Here is a 19,473-nt window from a genome sequence, read left to right on the forward strand (position 1 = left end):
TGGGTGGAGAGGCGGACCCTGGCCCGCATGTCGCAACAGCTTCCCGGACAGGCACGCGGGTAGTGCCAGGGGAAGACCGGCCCAGGCCGGTTCCGCCTCACGCCCGCTGCGAGATCCCGCGGGAACAGAGGTCTCAGGGCCAAGGCTGCTAGTCCTCGAGCCGCGCATCTCAGCATCTGCGGCGCACACTCGAGCGCGGGTCGTAACGGCGGCAGTCAGCGGTTTGACCTTGAAGGCCTGGCACCACCCCACCCCCACGCCATCCTGCCCGCAGCACCCGCAGCTCTGCAAGCGCTAGTCAGGGGCCCCAAATCGGCCCCTATCGTAACCGGGCGCTTTGCTCTCTTTCCGTGGCCAATCAGAGACGGACGTGGTGCGAGCCAATGGCCGCGGTCAAGGTATCAAGAGTGGCTCAGCCTATCAAAGTTCAGCCTTAAGTTTCTCCCGCCCTCCTAAAATGTCGGAGGCGGGTTGATCTTACATGCCGGCCAATCAGTGGCCAATAAACAAGAAGCTTCCAAGATCAAAGAGGAAGGGGTGGGATTTAGGCGGTAGCAACGCCTCAGGGAGGAGGAATGACAGACAACTTCGCTAATACCACAAGCAAATTTTTTCTACGTAAGGAAAGGGGTGGAGCTAACTTGGCGTCTGGACCAATGGTTGCTTGAGGGGCGTGCCCGCGGAGCCAAGCGGGAGCCGGAGGCCCCGGGCTCTCTGGGCCGCGCCTGAGGCGGACACCACGGGGCTGGGGGGCGGCGGCAACAGTGGCGGCGGCGGCGGGGGTGGGCGCCGCAGCTGGCCCGGGTGGATGGAGTTGGAGGGGCGGGGTGCTGGCGGTGTGGCGGGGGGGCCAGCGGCTGGGCCCGGGCGGAGCCCCGGGGAGTCGGCGCTGCTGGACGGGTGGCTGCAGCGGGGCGTGGGCCGGGGGGCCGGCGGCGGGGAGGCCGGGGCCTGCAGGCCCCCAGTGCGACAGGATCCGGACTCCGGCCCGGACTACGAGGCGTTGCCGGCTGGAGCCACTGTCACCACGTACATGGTGGCGGGCGCCGTGGCAGGGATCTTGGAGCATTGCGTGATGTATCCCATCGACTGCGTCAAGGTGAGAGCTGGACCGGGCTCCGAACCCGACCTGGGGCTGACCCGACCCCTGGGTCCGGATCCCGGTTGAGAGTCGGAGCCGACACGGGTTCCTTTCTGGCCTCTGTCACTACCACACGATTCGAACCGACACTCCATGCAAGCAAGGTCCCGGCTGGGAGTTGATCTCAGTTAGGAACCAGGACTTATTTCTGTCAGTGATATCTGAATCGGGACTCAGGATCGAAAATCTGTCAGCCAAAGCCCTGGATCCCACCTGGGACTAAACAGGAATAGGGTGGGATGGGGTATCCCGAAGTGCAGGTAAGTGCTACTAACTCGATGAAGGTGAAGCCAACTGGCATGAATCAGACTCTGAATGGGATCTTATGGCTTGACATGTTCTCTGGGTGAGTTCTTTTACAAGCTCCTTGCTGTGTCTTCTCTTATGTGACGGGGCATGAACCTGAATCTGGGCTCTCTCAGCTAGATAAAGAACTTCTATATTAATAAATCTGAACCCATGAGTAATTGGAAATCATTGTGCTGTCAGAATTCAGAGTTCCAGACTGGAAATAATACGGAGAAAGTTCATGTTCAGGAGAAGGTTTCGGTTTCTCTCTGAGGCAAGCATGATTCCCCACCTATTTCCTGAACATGAAAATTGAGCTGGGATTAGGATTGTGTAAATGCAGGGAGCACATCAGCCCCCAAGCAAGAAAGATGAAATTGATGGTGTATTTCTGTGGCCACCTGAAGTTGGCAAAAAGGAAGAAGTTGCCTAAAAGGGAAGTGTGCTGGTATTAGAAAGTAGATGTAAATGTGAAGAAAATGCAATTAGATCTGCATAAGGACATGATTCGTGTGTAAAACTAATTGCATTCACAACCAAGCAGGATGATTAATGAATACAGAAGTCACAGCCTTCTGAAGAAAGCTGGGTGAAGAGGGGAGCAGATTATTGTTCTTTACAGTTCTTATTTTTGTACATTAGTAAAGGTGCCAATCACTAAAGGTGAGGACTAAATTGAGGGAGAAGTAAACTAGAGGAGACCGTTGAAATAAATATAATGACAGAGACTGGTGCCTCCTTTACATGTTAACGGTAATAGTCAAACCGTATCCTGGCAGCTGTGTGATGTATACTTCCTCCTCAAATCAGGAAAATGTTATGGATTCAAAAGGAGGAGAAAATCAGCTTGGGAAATGCAAAGTAGTTCTCTTCTGCTTCCCCCTGGCTCCAGTAGCATTTCATGTTTTCATTAGTAATGTGGATGAGGAAATGAGGAAAGTGCTCATTAAGCTTCGTGAATGGCATTGAGTTGGCAGGAGTATTTTAGCACATTGCAAGGTAACTACTAACAAGGGCCATATGCACTGAAAATGTGGTAAATGCACTTGACTGAAATGGACATTAGAATTTTAAATGCCCTTGTCTATTGGGAAAATAGAAATAAACAGTAAAATCCATGAGAGAAAAGTAACAATATTGACATGTAAAATGAATTGGTGCAAATAAAAAAGATGCAATGTTATGTATGGACTCTAGTTGAATGACTTGAGAGTTAATGCTGTATATCCAAAAGTTAATATGACCTAGCTGCAAAGTAACCTCACTATACTCAGACTGTGAGTAGAGTACAGGGTCTAGGGTGCTATGTTTCAGGTTGAGTATCAAATGAAAAACAGATCAGGGAAAGCAATGAAAACTATTTAATTGCTTGACTGATACAATGTAATAATGTGACTGACTTAGAAATATTACTACAACTTTTCAGTTTAACCACTGGTCTCATTACAACATAATGGGAGGCTGTCTCCCTACTCTATATATTTACATAATGCTATTGTTGCTGTTAATATTTTATAAATTCCTGTAGAGATGCCCCTAGAATATTTGGGTGCATATCCTTAATTGGGGCAAATCTTTGTCCTGTGACAAAATGGAATTGATTTTGTAGGAACAGATCACTCAGAATCAAATAAAGTGAATAAAGTGGGAGATCAAAATGGGTAATACTGCTTGGGGTCAGAGATAAGGTAGGACTGGAAAGCAAGGAGACTGATTTACTCCTGAGGATTATAACCCATTGAGGGAACAATCCTGAAAGAGAGGAGTTCCGGAAACGTTTTGCAATAAGCACAGTATTGCTGGAATAAGTCAATACTTTTTATTCATTTACATATGAGCTTTGGAATTTTTGTTTTTAAAAAAATTAGTCATACAACACTACGGTCATGCCTAAAAGCCCTACATTAAAGAAATAATTATTTGATCTGAAGGAAAAATGCTCAGGGGTTTTCAAAAATACAAAAGCTTATTTTAGAAGAATCATTTTTATTTGCCATTCATTAATGCTGGGATTTCAGAGGGAGGCACTAGGTGAGACCAGTATGATTTAATGTCAGGAAGTATGTTAAATGTTTTTGTGCAGGCATGAAAGTAAAATTCAAATCCCTTCCTTTAGAAAGGGCTTCCCAGTTTACTAGTCCCCTGACAGCTATCCTTCTTTAATACATGGATGGTGGAGGGGAAAAGCAGCTCAACCTTACTCTAGGACTGGAGGGAGGTATCCGAGTTGGAGCCTAAAGGGCAACCATAATGTTTGCAAATGAGAGCTGACACTGCCTCTTGGCACACAAGCCTATCCATCCCCAGCCACTTATCAGGGTCAAGTTGACTTAAAATATCCTTGGGAGGGACCATGGGAAGTCAGCATAGCCTTGCTAGGCCATGGTTATTTAGCCAGCTATTTCCATGGTCAAAATAAGGAGGTTTGGGAGTCCAGATAAATCCCAGTTTTCTTTTCTGGACTTTGGAGGCAAGCACCAGACTTCACAGGGGCAGGTTCTGCAACCCAAAGGAGTCTCAAAATCATGTGGCTAAGTATCCACCTGTCACCAAGGTGCTGTTTTTGGCTCTGTAGTGGTGAGGTAAATATCTGCTTACATAATAAATTAAAGTGGATCTTTCCTTTTTAATTTCCAGTTGGCACAAGGAGGTAAATCTTTTTCAAACTCCACATGTAAATGGTTATGTATACACATTCACCTATGAAAGGTTAGGAAATGGAAACACTGGCTGATTTGATTTTCTTGCATCTAGTAATGATTATAAGTATGCAATAAATGCTAATTGTTCTTTTGTGCCACGCACTATCTGAAGTGCCTTATATACGTTTATTCATTTAATCCTTGAAACAACTTCATAAAGTAGACACTATTTTCATTATTTTACAGATGAAGAAAGGAGGCTTAAAGAGCAGTTAAGCAACTTGTCCAAGGTCACAGAGTTTAAGTGGCAGAGTCATGATTTGAACCCATTCTGTCTGACTCCCAGGCCTTCCATATACCCTCCCAAAAGTAGACATCAAGAACCGGGGAAGGCACAGAATTTCACAGTAGAGCTTGTCCCTTAACAGATGACCTTCAGAACAATAACTAAACATGTAGATCATTATAACCACAGAGAAACTTTAAAATGAAAACAAAAAATACAAAATTAACCCTGAGTTAGTAGTGGCTAAGGACCAGGCAGTTGCCCGTGCATATTTGTGAAATGACTTATACAAGAGACAATGCTGCCATCATCTGTAAATTCTTAGGTATGAACAAATGTACCTTAGAATCATTTGAATGCAATAAAAAGCCTTATATTTATAGCACCATATAAATTACCAACAGCTTTTACATGCCTCATCTCTATCTCTTTTAATCCCCACAACAGCCCTATGAGCCAGCCATTCTTGTCCTCATGTTATAGATAACAACTTAGAAGCGCAGAGAGCTGGGGCTCAAACTCAGGCTTTCTGACTCAAATGTAGCTTGTCTTACACCAAACCACTTACTTCCCTACAAGTTTGTTTGGCTTTTCTTCAAAGCCAGGCAGAGGTTTTTCATACTGAAGCCTATTCATAAATTCTTACTTAGAGATTTTATGTTTCTGCAAAAGGTAGATTTATTGGCCCACAAATTTGGGGAGCCATATTCATTTACTTGACATAGGTTATACCCAGGTCCTCCCAATAACAGTATATTTTCATTAAGCTAGAATTGTTGAGTTAGATTTAGATGTGTGTGTGTAAAATGTTCAAAGTAGCTTACCTACAATCCAGTTTTCTTTTGTGGGTGAAGAGTTCCAAGCCTCTGAGGCCAGACCTTTCAAGACTGGTTGCCAAATATACCATTGACCCCTGCAGAGCAACGGAGTTTCAAAACATTCCCCCTATACAAGATCAGTTTTGGACAAACGTAGGAAACACAATTGTTAAGCCACCTGGCCCAGTTTATCTTTGTTTATTACTAGCGATAGCCAGCGTAGAACCATAGTCTCTATGAACAACTCCTCTGATGGATTTTATACCCCTGGGGTGATGTGAAAGATCAATAAGCACACTCTTTATTGGAAATACATAGGATTGTTTTTTGAGGGGGGAGAAGTGGAAAAGAATGTGTCAAATTGTGATAAGTAATACTGTGTACAGTATTTCTGATTGAACTTCCAATAATTAACCTGTTAGGCTTCCAGTTTTTTGTTAGTAGCAGGCAGGAGAAATACTTCTAGAGGAATGTGGATTGCTTGTGGCAAACTAGGACCTGTTAATCTGGTTGGTTTCTTTTCTCCCATGCTCTTGAGAAAAGGTGTTACTCTTGGATTCCATTTGGCCAACAGGAAAGGTTCAAGCTTTTAAATCCAAACTAAATCTAGTGATTGGAATGAAGCAGAAATTTAAACTGTATTTGGGCATCAGTTGTCCCCTATTGGCTCACCAGTGACTGTACTTATAGTTAAAGATTCATTCAACAAACATCTTAAGTGCCAATTGTGTGCTGGGCACTAGACATTGATTTTTTTTTAAGACATTAATTTTGTTTTAACCATTAGTCTCCATGCTGCTTTAACCTTGAAATGAGTCAGTAGAAGAGAGATTTTTCTGGGGAAACACACTCTTCAGAAAAGGTATCGTATTTCAAATAAGATTAATGTCCCAACTTTTAATAAAGCTTTGTCCAGGAACATCATACAATGTGTCTACCATACACTTTCATTACAATTATTCACTCCTCCAGAGATTCTAAGGTTTGTGTTTCACTGAGACTGATTTTATTTGCTGATGCCAATTTTGGGATTTGGTCAATTTAGATTAGAAATCTGGAAGGCCCTTCAGTTTTAGAGACTAGGTTGGTTTCCAACTAGACACTCCCTACCTTCACAGTTTCAGGGTAAACTTTCTTTCCCAGGAAATAAGAGCAGCATCTATTAGGAATGCTACTTCTGCCAAGACTTTTGGTACAGACTCAGCTGCCAGTGCCAAATAGACTGAAAAAGTACCAAAAGATGAGCCATCATCTCATTAGTTGGCGGTAGAGTGTGGTCAGGAAGCAGGGCCAGGATCAGTCTTAGAAGTAAAGCATAAAGTACGTTATAGACAGTAAATCCTTCAATTTAGAATCCATTTGTAAAGAACTCTTAGCTTGAGTGTGTGAAGGCACGAAAGTAACTTGTCCTGAAACACAGGCTTAGTATTTGTTGCTGTGGCTATGAGTTATTTTGGAGTGCCAGGACACTGACCAAGTGTTGATATTCTCAGGGAAAATAATGGTGTTACACTCTTAGAGTCATAGATGACTAGAAAAAGAAAGGTCCAAGCCTTAGAAATAGTGGCTTTAGATTTGGAAAGAAGTGAAGTTGGATGGCATGTATCTCTCTCACAGATTGGCACGGTTCCATGTAGAAGGTCTGCCCTGTGCCCAAAGCCTGAGTGTTGAGGTGGGGTGAGAAGTTGGCATCGCTGACATTGCGCTTCTCCTTGCTGTAATTTCAGACCCGGATGCAGAGTCTACAGCCTGACCCAGCTGCCCGCTATCGCAATGTGTTGGAGGCCCTCTGGAGGATTATAAGAACGGAGGGCCTATGGAGGCCCATGAGGGGGCTGAACGTCACAGCAACGGGCGCAGGCCCTGCCCACGCCCTTTATTTTGCCTGCTACGAAAAGTTAAAAAAGACACTGAGTGATGTAATCCACCCTGGGGGCAATAGCCATATTGCCAATGGTATTGAGCCTTCCTGTGCTGGTTCCCCCACTTTCCCGACTCTGGGCTTTGCTGCTGTCAGTGCTTTCCAGTCTCAGCATGGTTTGGAGCTGAAGCTCTGGGCTGGGGTAGGCCAGATTATAAGGGAGGGACTTCCAAACCTGATGTTCTCAGACAACGGGCCGCTTCAACCCCACCTCTCCTTTGGGGCACCTCAACAAAGGGTTACAGTGTCCTCCCTTACCTGCCAGCTTGACTTTATCCTCTCATCTTCTCCCTGGCATCAACTTCTAATGCCCTGGTAATGTGGAGACACACACGAACTACCCCCCCTTGTATATATCTTGATAGTCGGGTGGTGTCCTGCCCCCAGGGCAGGATCGGAGGTGACCCAGCTGCCCAAGGAAGACACTAACGAAGCTGCAGCTCTTCGCCTTACCTCTGCAGGATCCCAGCTGACCAGAGGCAGTTTGTGTGGTTGAGAGCATGACAGCTTTGACAAGTGAATGGGGGTGGGGCCAAGGAGCTGTGTGGAGAAATCAGAAGTTTGGAGGCTGTGTGGAAGGGGAAGGATAGCAGAGAAGGGGTTCAGGATTGTGTGGAAACCAAGTTGGGTGTGGAGAGGGTGAGGGATAAGAGTAGCTCAGGACCTGAAGGCAAGATCTAGATGGACAAATGCGAGATTTGGGGACTGGAGCTGGGCAGCATAGGGGCAGCAGGAGGAAGGCAGGATTCTGTGGTGGAGGTCTGACCACCTGGCCCTCGTGCTCTCCAGCTGGCTGTGGCTGATGTGCTGGCATCCCTTGGCAGCAGTGTATCCACTTCCTGTCTGGGGCATGAGCTACATTTATCCACAGATGGTTCTGGGATAAACCAGAATCTGGGTTTTCTTTGACTCTTCCCAGCCTTCCTATCATAGATGTGGAATGTACTCTGGTGACTTTAATAAGTTGATGGGAACAAATATCTTCATTTCTTAAACAGGGGTTTAGGAGCAGTGGGTCCCCATCTTTTGGCCTGGCTCTTAACATCCCTTTTCCCTGTGGTTTAGCGCAGTCACTTCCCTTCACTTGGGGGCTTTGGTAAATTGGTCACCCTCTCTTGGCCTTACATGTGGCAGTTGTTTTCTCGTTTGCAGGTGCAGCTGGGTGTGTGGCAACATTACTTCATGATGCAGCCATGAATCCAGCGGAAGGTAACGATTCCTCAGACTCTCTCTCTCTGTGGCACTGCACCTGCATCTCTGGGCTTTTCCTTTATTTCTGGTTTGCAGAAGAAAGCTAGGTAGCACATCAGTTTTGGTGGGAAATCCTAGTACCTTGCTTTACCACTAGAGGGCGCTCCCTCCATGTTTTCAGTACTTGGGGGAACCCCCTTGGACAGGAAACCTATTCATTGGGATTTAATTCATCCTTGAGGCTTCCCTGGAATAAGACATGGCGCTACATGGCCTGTACCTGGGCCTTCCTGGAAGTTCTCTTTGTAGTGGGTTTGATCAGTCCTGAAAGTTTAGCAGATTTTCATTTTTCTTTGAAGAGGTGAACATAGATTTTGACATTTAAATATTGCCTTTCTTATTGGAACACAGAGCTCACACCATGCTATCTACTTGAGGGAGTAGGATATATTTGGTTACTAAAGCCAGGCTCTTTCTTGCTAAGAATCTTGTTTTCATTTTGGTAGCATTTCTCCTTCCTCCCTTCTGGGAGGATAACCATCTCCTATCTTAGTAGGTAGGTGCTCTTAGTACCCGAGGATTGTGATTGTTGGAGCTATATGTTCATTATTATGTGCACTGTCATTGAGTCATTTCTTGGGAGTTGTGAAAGATGATAATAATAGGTACTTATTTCAAGGAGACCCTCTGGAGTTACTAAACCATAGATATATGTTAACTGGCTGGTTTTAAAGAAATCCTACTGGAAGTGGGTCTGTTATTTCTTGACTCCTTAGCAACCCTCTGCCTAGTCCCTACCTGTAAAAGGGAAACATTAACTTATCTGGTTAACTGGCAGCTCACTCATACTTTTTTCTCTCCTTTCCACCGGCTGATCTGCTCACTTGGAACTCTGAATCTGGACACACTCCATCACTGATTGGTTGCTGTCACCATTTCCTTCCTCCTCACTGTTGGCACTACCAGTGGTCAAGCAGAGGATGCAGATGTACAACTCACCATACCACCGGGTGACAGACTGTGTACGGGCAGTGTGGCAAAATGAAGGGGCCGGGGCCTTTTACCGCAGCTACACCACCCAGCTAACCATGAACGTTCCTTTCCAAGCCATTCACTTCATGACCTATGAATTCCTGCAGGAGCACTTTAACCCCCAGAGACGGTACAACCCCAGCTCCCACGTCCTCTCCGGAGCCTGTGCAGGAGCTGTAGCTGCCGCTGCCACAACCCCACTGGACGTTTGCAAAACACTGCTCAACACCCAGGAATCCTTGGCTTTGAACTCAAATGTTACAGGACACATCACAGGCATGGCTAGTGCCTTCAGGACGGTATATCAAGTAGGTGGGGTGACCGCCTACTTCCGAGGGGTGCAGGCTAGAGTAATTTACCAGATCCCCTCCACAGCCATCGCGTGGTCTGTGTATGAGTTCTTCAAGTACCTGATCACTAAACGGCAAGAAGAGTGGAGGGCAGGCAAGTGAGGAAGCACTGAATGAAGAAGCCAGGGGCTCGGATAACACTGCTGCGTCCTGCCTACTCCAGCCACGTTCTGTCTCCTGGCCTGCTCCAGCCTTGAGTGGAGTTGGAAGGAAGGTAGAGGGCTCGCCTCAGGCTGTTGGTGTTTTGGCTAACACCGGTTCCTGCCAACCTCTGTTGCAGCCACCTTTCCTTCCAGGCCCTAAGCAAGAGCAGCAAAGCGCACCACACGCAGCACCTTTGACAACCTCTCTCCATCCTGGGCCTGACGACCTGCTCTAGACTGTTATAGAAGGATAAGCAGCTCATTCCCCTGGTTCCTAATAAAAAGCCTTTAAATTAAATGGTTTCATTGGATTTATCTTGTTGGAGGGGAAGTGAAATGCTGTCAACCATTCTTGGTTTTCCTTTAAGTATAAATCAAGGGACCCAAAGGAAGGTTTATTGAATATATCTGTAGTTTTTGTTTCTGCTGATTTTCGTGATGATTTAAGACTTCAGGGGCCTATTTCCCTTGTCTTAGGAGTATGCCCCAAGGAAGCTCCCTGATGGCTGGAACAATGGGCCTTTGACAGACACTAACTAAACAGGACTCTTGGTCCCCACTCTCTTCTCTAGTCCTGTATCACGGCACAGAAGAGGTAGATCTCTCTAATTCTCAGCTTTGCCTGTGGCAGCAAAAGTTTACACTTGGCACTTTGTTCTTTAATATAGTTGCAAAACTAAAATTATTCAGTGAAGCTGCAAGTCCTGAAGATGATGCAATAAATAATAATACATTTCATTTGATTTTAAGGTTTTTACAAACTACTTCAGTGTATGTGCTCTCATTTGGTTCTCACAAAAACTATGAAGTAGGCAGTGCAGATATCATCCTATTTCATAAGCAAGGAAGCTCAGAGAGGCTATGACTTGTCCACAGCCTCACAGTAAGTGCAGAACTGGGGCCCCAGCCCAGATCTTCTGACTGCAGAAGTGAGTCTAATTGTGGCTTCCTCCAGCTAGGAAGTGAGGGCGGGCATGGCCTCCTACCTGTCGTCCAGGGTAGGAGCTCCCTGCTGCTGAGGGCTCTGCGTGGAGACTTTCACCGTGATTTGTTGGTCAGTCTTCCTGTTTTGGATAACCAGTTATTAGTTCTTCAGTACATAGAAATGTGCCCCCCTGAAAGTTCCACCTATCATTCTCCTTATGTCATCTGTCATTCATCCATTCAGTAAATTGAGTGTCTTTGTCATGCACTGGTGTTGGGGATACGATGACAAATAAAACAATTTCAGCCCATAATGAGCTTATTGTCTGAAGAGGAAGATACATGTAAATAGGCAAGTACAAGATAAAAGAAGAGAGATGATAGGGTAAGCCTAGAATACTCCTGGAGGACGGAGGATACCCAGTCTAGCCTTGGGTGACTGGGAGGTAAACTTCTGGAGGAAGTGACATCTGAGGTGACACCTGGAAGGCAAATAAACCAACTAGGTGAAGAAGGGAGGGGAGATGTTCCAGGCAAAGACCTGGAGGTGAGAGAAAAGGCGTTTGGGGTTCGGGGTGCAGGTGGCTGGATAGGTAGGACTGAACGTGGGTGAGGCGTGGCAGCTGCCAAGCAGGAGCTGGGTCTTAAAAGCAACGCTAAGGAGTTTAGGGCTTACCCTGAAGGCGATGCAGAAGTTACAGGGCTTTAAGCAGAGGTGTGGTGTGATCAGATTCACAATTTAAACACTTCACTTAGCCTCTCTGGAGAAAGGATTAGAGGAGCAAGACTGGACAGGCAGGCTGCTGCAGTAATCCAGGCAAGCGCACAGTGGTCCGGAGCTACGTTAGGGTTGTAGAAGCTATAGGATTGGGTCACACAATAGATCTTGTCCTCCTTCCACCTGACAGCTCTTCAAATACCTATGGAGAATCATGTCTGAATGCACTTGAAAAAAACTGTCAAGAAACCAGCAGGGTCTCCTGTTCTAAGCCTCATTTAAATAGGCTATGCTGCCCCTTTGATTTAGTATGGAAAGGAGAGATGCTAATAGTGTTAAGTGGTGGTCAGTGGAGTTTGAATTGCCTATGGAGTAAAAAGAGCATGAAGATATCATTGCAGAGGTAGTTTCAGAGGGTTTGCTAGGAGAAATGTAAGCAAGTAGCTGCCTCCCTGTGTGGACTAAGCAGGCGAACAAAGGGCTGGCTCTCTGGACCTGGTCCCTGCAGTTGGCTTTACAGAGCTGCTGTCTGGCATGGTATCTGGCACACGGTAGGCACAATGGCTGTAAGGCTCAGTTTTCAAGAATAGGATGTGGGGTAATTTCTGAAAGAATGGCAAACACCAAAGACCACCTCAGCTCTAATGCTGTTCACAAATTATGAGAAAAGACTATAACAGTGACCTTCTATCCTTCAGTTGGGCTCTAGCTACTAGAGGACATTTATTTTGGAATTTGGACAGGACATTAGGTTCTGCAGGTCTCTTGGGCCAGTCACTAGAGGAGGTAGAGGCAGAACAATGTGATAGGGCTGAGCAGTCAGGAATGCCAGTGCCTGGATACCTGGGTCACTTCCATGGGGCTCACCATGCCCAGGAGAACGGTGGGTGTTCGAGGGCATCCCAGGTCCAGAGCCTCTCTGGAAAGCCAGGTAGTTTATGTGACTGACACCCAGACCATCCAGTACCAAGTTACCATCAAGTGGCCAATTCCTCCACAGTGCTATGTGTCAGTGAATATAAGAAAATAAGTCACAATGTGGCCAGAGAAGACTTTTCTTAGTTGGAGAGATAAGACCAATGTGAATGAAACAACCTTGCAATAACACAAGACATATATAGCCATGTACTGGATTATACAGAACCAACAGAAAGGTTTAGAGACATAAAAGATAAGTGTAGGTCAGAATTTACAGAGAAGAGGGTGGCTTTGATGAGTAGAATAAAACAATACTTTTGTAAAAGCCAATAAAAGTTGAATCATGATAATTTTATAAAATTTAGAAAACACGGGGTGCAGTGGCTCATACCTGTCATCCCAACACTTTGGGAGGCCAAGGGGGAAGGATCACTCGAGGCCCAGAGTTTGAGACCCGCCTGGGCAACATCATGAGGCCCTGTCTCAACAAAAAATTTAAAAATTAGCTGGGTGTCACGCCATTGCACTCCAGCCTGGGTGACAGAGGGAGACACCACCTCAAAAATAAAAATAATAAAATAAAATATTAAGTAAAATAAAATGTTAAATTTAGAAAAGATAGGTAAAAAGAAAATACCTCCAATCCTATTACCCAGAGAGTGACACTTTGATGTATACATCATTTAGTGTTTTGTCTACGCATAAATATTTTTTGTTAATTTTCAAAAATGAGAACTCACTGTAACCAGCTTCTTTCACATCATAGAATATGGTGTCCATCTTTCCACAACATTAAATTTTCTTCCATCACCTCAATGTAAATGGCCACGCATTTCATTATGTGAATGTACCTTAATGGCTTATTCAATCAGTCCCCTGTGGTACCTTTATAATAATTTATTGTCAGAAACACTGCTGTGGGTAGGTAGAATCTTAACGTCCAAAGGAGAGTAGAGAGTTCAGAGTGGGGAGACGGTCTGGTGCCACCTCCTGGCAAGCGCAGAAGAGACCAGCCTAGAGACCAGGGAGCAGGGGAGGGGAAGAGGGGGAGAGGCTGGCCGTGAGACTGTCAGAACCGGGAGGCTTCTAAGAAGTCATCTTGCTCAGCCCCCCTCCTGTAGCTCGACCTCACTGCACAGCAACTCTGGCGGGGCTCCCCAGCCCTGCTCCTGTGTTTGGGGGCTCACTGCTGTGCAAGGCTGTCTGTGTCACTGCTGCAAAGCTCCATCTCTTAGAAAGTTCACGTCTCTGGCTTCCACTCTGGGATCATGTCACCCCCTACTTCTGCTGCCTTTGGAACAAAGGCCAAGTTCTTATTCATGACCAACAGGGTTTTACCTAATTTGGCTCCTGCCTCTCTCCAACCCAAACCTGCCATGTGAAGATGAGGCATTAAACACAAATGCTTATTTTCTTCAAACTGTAAAGAATTTCCTCTGCTGTCTTTACTGATTAATTTAGGAGGCTTGATAGGCCATATTCTGGCTAAACTATCAGAAATATCAGGCAATTGGTGTTTAGACTGGATGTGCAATATTTTGTTACTTCCTGCTACCGTAGACTGGTGAGCGGAGAACAGGTTCTTTGGGAGCCACACACAGTATTCCATGTATTGTCAGAGCTCCATGAATATAACCTTGACACCATCACTACCACCTCTGCCACCCACATTCACACACTAAAAGAAAGAAAGATTTCCACTTTGAGGCACTTAAGTGTCCCTGTAATTTCCACCTGTGATGGGACCTGCCTGCTGGGGCAGCACAGAATCAGACTAATCTTTCTCTCTGACAGCCCTTCAAAAATATTAAGACAGCTGCCACGTCACCCAGGGAGGGGATCAGAGTATGCAGAGCCTGAAAATTAGACAGAGGACTTTCGACTTGACTCGGCAGCTATGGAGGAGGTCTTGTGGTTCTTGAGCAGGGAGGGACATGACTAAAGTAATGTCACCAGCCCAGATACAGGACAATCTAGGGAGGGGAGAGCTGGAGACAGCTAAGGGGCTGTTGTCATCATCTAGACAAGGATGAACCTGAGAAAATTGTTATAAGACAATGAAAAACATCTGAGGATGGCTTAGACATTCATGTGGGAACATATCCGAAAGTTGTCTTGTACTCATTGGACTGTGTTTTGTCTCCTTAGTTAGACTGGGGCCCAGAATCAAGCCTTTTTGGTATCACCCTCTACACTGCAGTACTCATAACAAGCGCCAGATAACTACTTGCTCACCATGGTCAGACGCTGAGGCGTGTCTGGAAAATGATGGAGCCAGGCTTAAAAATGAGCCATTTCATCTCACAAACATGGATTGAGCAGATGGGGCACTGGAGTAAATGCTGGGCTTACGTGACGGTCAGTTTCACGTGTCAGCATGGCGAGGCTACAGTCCTTGGTTGTTCAAATGCTAATCTAGGTGGTGTTGTCACCCAGATGATGATGAAACTCTAGCAGAAATCATGGCAGTGATTGTAAGGAGAGGAAGAGACAAAGCAGGGATTTTTAGGTTGAATCAACTGAACTTGGCAATCAGATGTACTCAGGGTTACAGAGAAGGAGGATTCTTGAATAGCTTGCAAATTTCTGAGAAGGAAAGCAAGTTTTCTGTGTAAGAATAGTAAATATAGTTATGAACATGTGTGTAAGGCCTGAGTGGATTTTCAGGATCTGCAATGTTGATGCAGAAGCCAACTGTAAGCCCTAGAGTGGATGGAGAAGGCAAGTGTACTTAAGTAAAAGAAAGTGAGTACTCTTTTTTTTAATGGCTTTTAAACATAAGATACATCAAATGCACAGCTGGGTGAAATTTTACATATATCTGTTCCTGTGTAACTACCACCCTGATATGGGATGCCTCCAAACTCCAGAAGGCTCCTTTGTGTCCCTTCATAGTTAATGCTATCCCCCGAAGGTAACTACTGTTCTGATTTCTGTCATTATAGATTAGTCTTGCCTGTTCCTGAACTTTATAAAAATGGGTTCGCACAGTATATACTCTTTTGTGTCTGTCTGGTTTCTTTGGCTCAACATTATGTCTCTAAGATTCATCTATGTTGATGCAGGTAGCAATCATTTGTTCTTTTCCATTGCTGTATAGTTTGAATATTTATCCATTCTCTTGTTGATACATATTTGGGGGTTGTGTATTACTCATGGTTCTCCAGAGAAACAGAACATATATGTGTGTATACACACACACACACACACACACACGCACACACAGATTTTGGCAGAGTTTCTGTGTTACTGTCTTAAGGCAGAATTCCTTCTCTGGGAAACGTCAGCTTTTGCTTTTAATGCACTGGATGAAACCCATCTACATTCTGGATAATCCCCTTTACCTAAAGTTAGTTGATTATAAATGTTAATCACATCTATAAAATACTTTACAGCAATATCTACACTAGCATTTGACCAAACAACTGGGTACTATTGCCTAGCCAAGTTGACATAAAATTCACCATCATGGGTTGTTTCCAGTTTTTGGCTATTTTCAGTTTTTACTACTATGGACATTCTTGTCCCTGTCCTTTAGTGGACAGAAGTACTCTTTTCTGTTGGGTATATCTAAAAGCAAACTTTCTGGGTCATAGGAAAATACACCTTTAGCCCTAGTAGATACTATCAAAGTTCCAAGGGTTATATTAATTTATATTTCCTCCAGCAATGTATAAGAGTTCCAGTTTAAAGCAAATATTCTTTTTTTCCACTTTTTCACTTTTAATTTTTCTATAATTTCACACAGAAAAATTGCAAACCTAGTATATTCTTTAGCTAGATTCATTAATTACTAACAGTTGTCCTATTGGTCTATCATTTTATTTATCTATCTATCCATATACACACATACGTAGTTTTTTCCTCAACTATTTATGCCCCCTTTACCCGTAAATATTTCAGTGTGTATTTCCTAAGAACAAGAACTTTCTTTCACATAACTGAAACACATTTGTCAAAATTAGGACTGTAACACTGATACAAAATTCTTATCTGATCAATAGTTCATATTCCAATTTCACCAGTTGCTCCAATAATGTCCTTTATGGCTGTTTTTCCCGATCCAGCACCCAATCCAGGTCACACACTGCATTTACTGGTCATGTCTCTTTAGTCTTCTTTAATCTAGATCAGGTTCTCAGCCTTCCTTTATGTTTCATGAACTTGATTTTATTTTTTTGTGATTAAAGGCCATTTGTTATGTAAATGCTCTTCAGTTGCTTTATTTGATGTTTCCTCATAATTAGATTCAGTTTATGCAGTTTTGGTAAGTTACTGGAAACTGATGCTGAGTCCTTTTCAAGGCATATGAGGTCAGTACATCTTTTTATTGGTGTTGTTGGCTTTCGTTTTTTTTTAAACCTCTGCAATTATTAGTTTATTAGTATCATCCAGAACTCAGATGTCCAGTATTCCTTCTGAAATTACATAAACAAATGCAAGTGGAAAGAATCCAAAACAAAATTATATAACAAAATAGCACTCCATCACAAAAGCGTGTAAAATTACAAGAACGCTATTTTAAAATACTTTTAAGAGAACAATAATCTCAAAAACCACAAAATTGCAAAATCATTCCCTAAACTGCTAAGCAGACAAACAGAACTCTCATAAATGAGTTTGGGTTTTGTAAAGAAAAATTAAATTCAAATAAATTGAATAATTTGTATTGAGATGCAAAGTGTAGGTTTCTTCTTTCCTCATATCAATTTGATTCATAAAGGGGCAAACCATAATACAGGAAAATATAACCTACTTTAAATGTGGTATCATTTTAAAGGCTGGCCCAATTAATTAAAGATGCTCCTAGTAAAGAATTTCAAGTTTCTTGAGCAGTGCGTATTTAGATAAATGGGAAAAGACATTTACAGTCAGCACTTTCCTAGTCTTTGGTGGGGCTAACATCAACAAAACATGTAACATGGCAGTCTTGTGTTTTAAGCTCATGCTTTTGGGGATACATTCTCAGGTCTTCTTTAATGTGGGAACTGCAAAATATAACTGCCATTACATGGTAATGGGAGTTAAAGAATAGAGTCCTCATGTAAAGATTTGGAAATACTTTTCTATCAGTCCTTCAAGGACAGACTTGCAAAATGTTTTCATTCTATTAATAATGCCATGTTGAGAGTAGATTGGTTACTCTTCATTTTGTAAATGTAAGTGGGCCATGTGGGATTTGTTATCAACTTCAGAGTTTCAGTTATAGATGAAAACTGTCTCAATTTAACTTTTATTACCCCCATCATGATATGCAGGGTGTGTAGACAAAAGCCTTTTATCAGCTAACTTTATGAAAAGATAAACACTAGTAATTCATGTGACCCATAATGGACAAAAGCAAAAGACTAGCTTACCATCAAGAAGAAAAATTTCAGACCTATGAAAAGGACAAGAATACTAATAAAAAACTGTATTTACTTAGAAGCATTCAGAATGTCAACAAAATAGCTGCAACCTTTTTTTTGCAATTACAGAGTGGTATTCAGTTAACAGAACAACAATTATTTTGTACAAGCTGCATCAGAGACAACTGAACATGAATAATGTACCATCCTCATATGTAACCAATTTGTGCTGTGCACCAACAAGAACCTGCTGTAAATTTCCATGCCCACTTACAACCCCCTTACTGTACCAGCCAAGGTTAGTGGCCACTGAAAATACCACCAGGACAGAGCTAGCTAAAGACACATTCGGTAGTGTGTTAACTATACAAACAAAAAAGACACTGTACAGTTTAAAAACAAATCTTACACAGCCTTATATTTCAATTTTTTCTTTAAAAGGAGTAAGTTGTATACGGGGGGCGGGGGGGGGCGGTTAAATGCTTTATAGACAAGAAAAAAACTGCACTAGAACCAACTTATTCATCAGCATCATCTTCTTCATCTTCCTTCTTTTTCTTGCTTTTTTCAGCCTTGATGACTCCCTTTTTTGCTGCATCAGGCTTTCCATTAGTTCGGATGCAGCAATATCCTTTTCATATTTTTCCTTCAGCTCTGCAGCTTTCTTTTCATAAGGCTGCTTGTCACCTGCTGCAGTGTCATTCCGCATCTCTCCCAGTTTCTTTGCAACACCACCACTGGAGAGGCTGGGATGTTCTCGTTTGATTTTAGGGTGCTACTCAGAACAGAACGAGAAAAAGACTCAAGGAGGCTTCCTGGGTGCACTGGAATCTTTCAACTTCTTTTTTTTTTTGTTTCCCCTTTAGAAGGTATGTACGTAGGTTTTCATTTCTCTTTTATAATGGGTCTTGCCCGCCTTTGCCATATCTTTATACTCTCCTTTCTCGTTGGCAGACATGGTCTTCCACCTCTCTGATCACTTCTTAGAAAACTCAGAGAAGCTGACCGAAGCATCTGGGTGCTGCTTGTTGTGCTCCTCCCGACAAGTCTGCACAAAGAATGCGTATGATGACTTCTTTTTGCCTCTCGACTTCTCAGGATCTCCTTTGCCCATGTTTAGCTGTTTTTCCTCAGCGAGGCACAGAGTCACCCAGTGCCCATCTCACTTGCCCGGCGCTGTCTCTGCGGAGCTCAATGTACACACGCAGCCTCCTTGCTCTCTCCACTCTGTAACATTCTGGTAAACTTCAGTTAAATGGTTACGGTTGTGTTCACCAGGTTAACCCACTGTGAAGTTACTAATTTTCCCTTTGTAGTTAATATTAATAAGCTACTTGCAGGGAGGTGCTTTGAATCTATGTAAATGTCCTGTTCTTCATCAAACTTTACCCACTAGTTTTACCACCATTGATAATTCTTATCTAAATCAATTCTTATTATAATGATTGCACAATGATGATATTCTAACCCCATCATTCCTTCTACACTTTTTTTTTTCATACAGAGTCTCACTGTGCCGCCAGGCTGGAGTACAGTGGTGTCATCATAGCTCACTGCAGCCTCAAACTCCTGGGCTCAAGGGATCCTCCTGCATCAGCCTCCCAAGTAGCCAGGACTACAGGCATGTGCCACTACACCTGACTAATTTTTTTTTTTAAATTTTTGTAGAGATGAGGGTGTTGTTATTTTGCCTAGGCTGGTCTCGAACTCCTGGTCTTGAGTGATTCTCCCACCTCAGCCTTCCAAAGTGCTA

The 19,473-nt window shown here is 43.7% G+C and overlaps 1 protein-coding gene and 1 pseudogene across 2 annotated transcripts; one reads left to right on the plus strand and one right to left on the minus strand.

The window, feature by feature from the left end:
• Positions 1-685: 685 nt before the first annotated feature.
• Positions 686-10,110, plus strand: SLC25A28 (solute carrier family 25 member 28). 2 transcript variants are annotated; one of them, XM_045568667.1, is made up of 5 exons: positions 690-1,099; positions 6,903-7,131; positions 8,249-8,305; positions 9,254-9,309; positions 9,427-10,110. In XM_045568667.1, exons 1-5 carry the CDS (start codon positions 809-811, stop codon positions 9,769-9,771), a joined length of 978 nt encoding a protein of 325 aa, XP_045424623.1. In that variant the 5' UTR covers positions 690-808; the 3' UTR covers positions 9,772-10,110. The 2 variants fall into 2 exon arrangements, with proteins under 2 accessions (XP_045424622.1, XP_045424623.1); XM_045568666.1 differs by having other exon boundaries at positions 686-1,099; positions 9,254-10,110.
• Positions 10,111-18,238: 8,128 nt separating this feature from the next.
• Positions 18,239-18,834, minus strand: LOC123650151 (annotated as a pseudogene).
• Between the last annotated feature and the right edge of the window lie 639 nt (positions 18,835-19,473).

The sequence above is a fragment of the Lemur catta genome, chromosome 14 (assembly GCF_020740605.2).
Source record: "Lemur catta isolate mLemCat1 chromosome 14, mLemCat1.pri, whole genome shotgun sequence".
Taxonomy (NCBI): Eukaryota; Metazoa; Chordata; class Mammalia; order Primates; family Lemuridae; genus Lemur; species Lemur catta.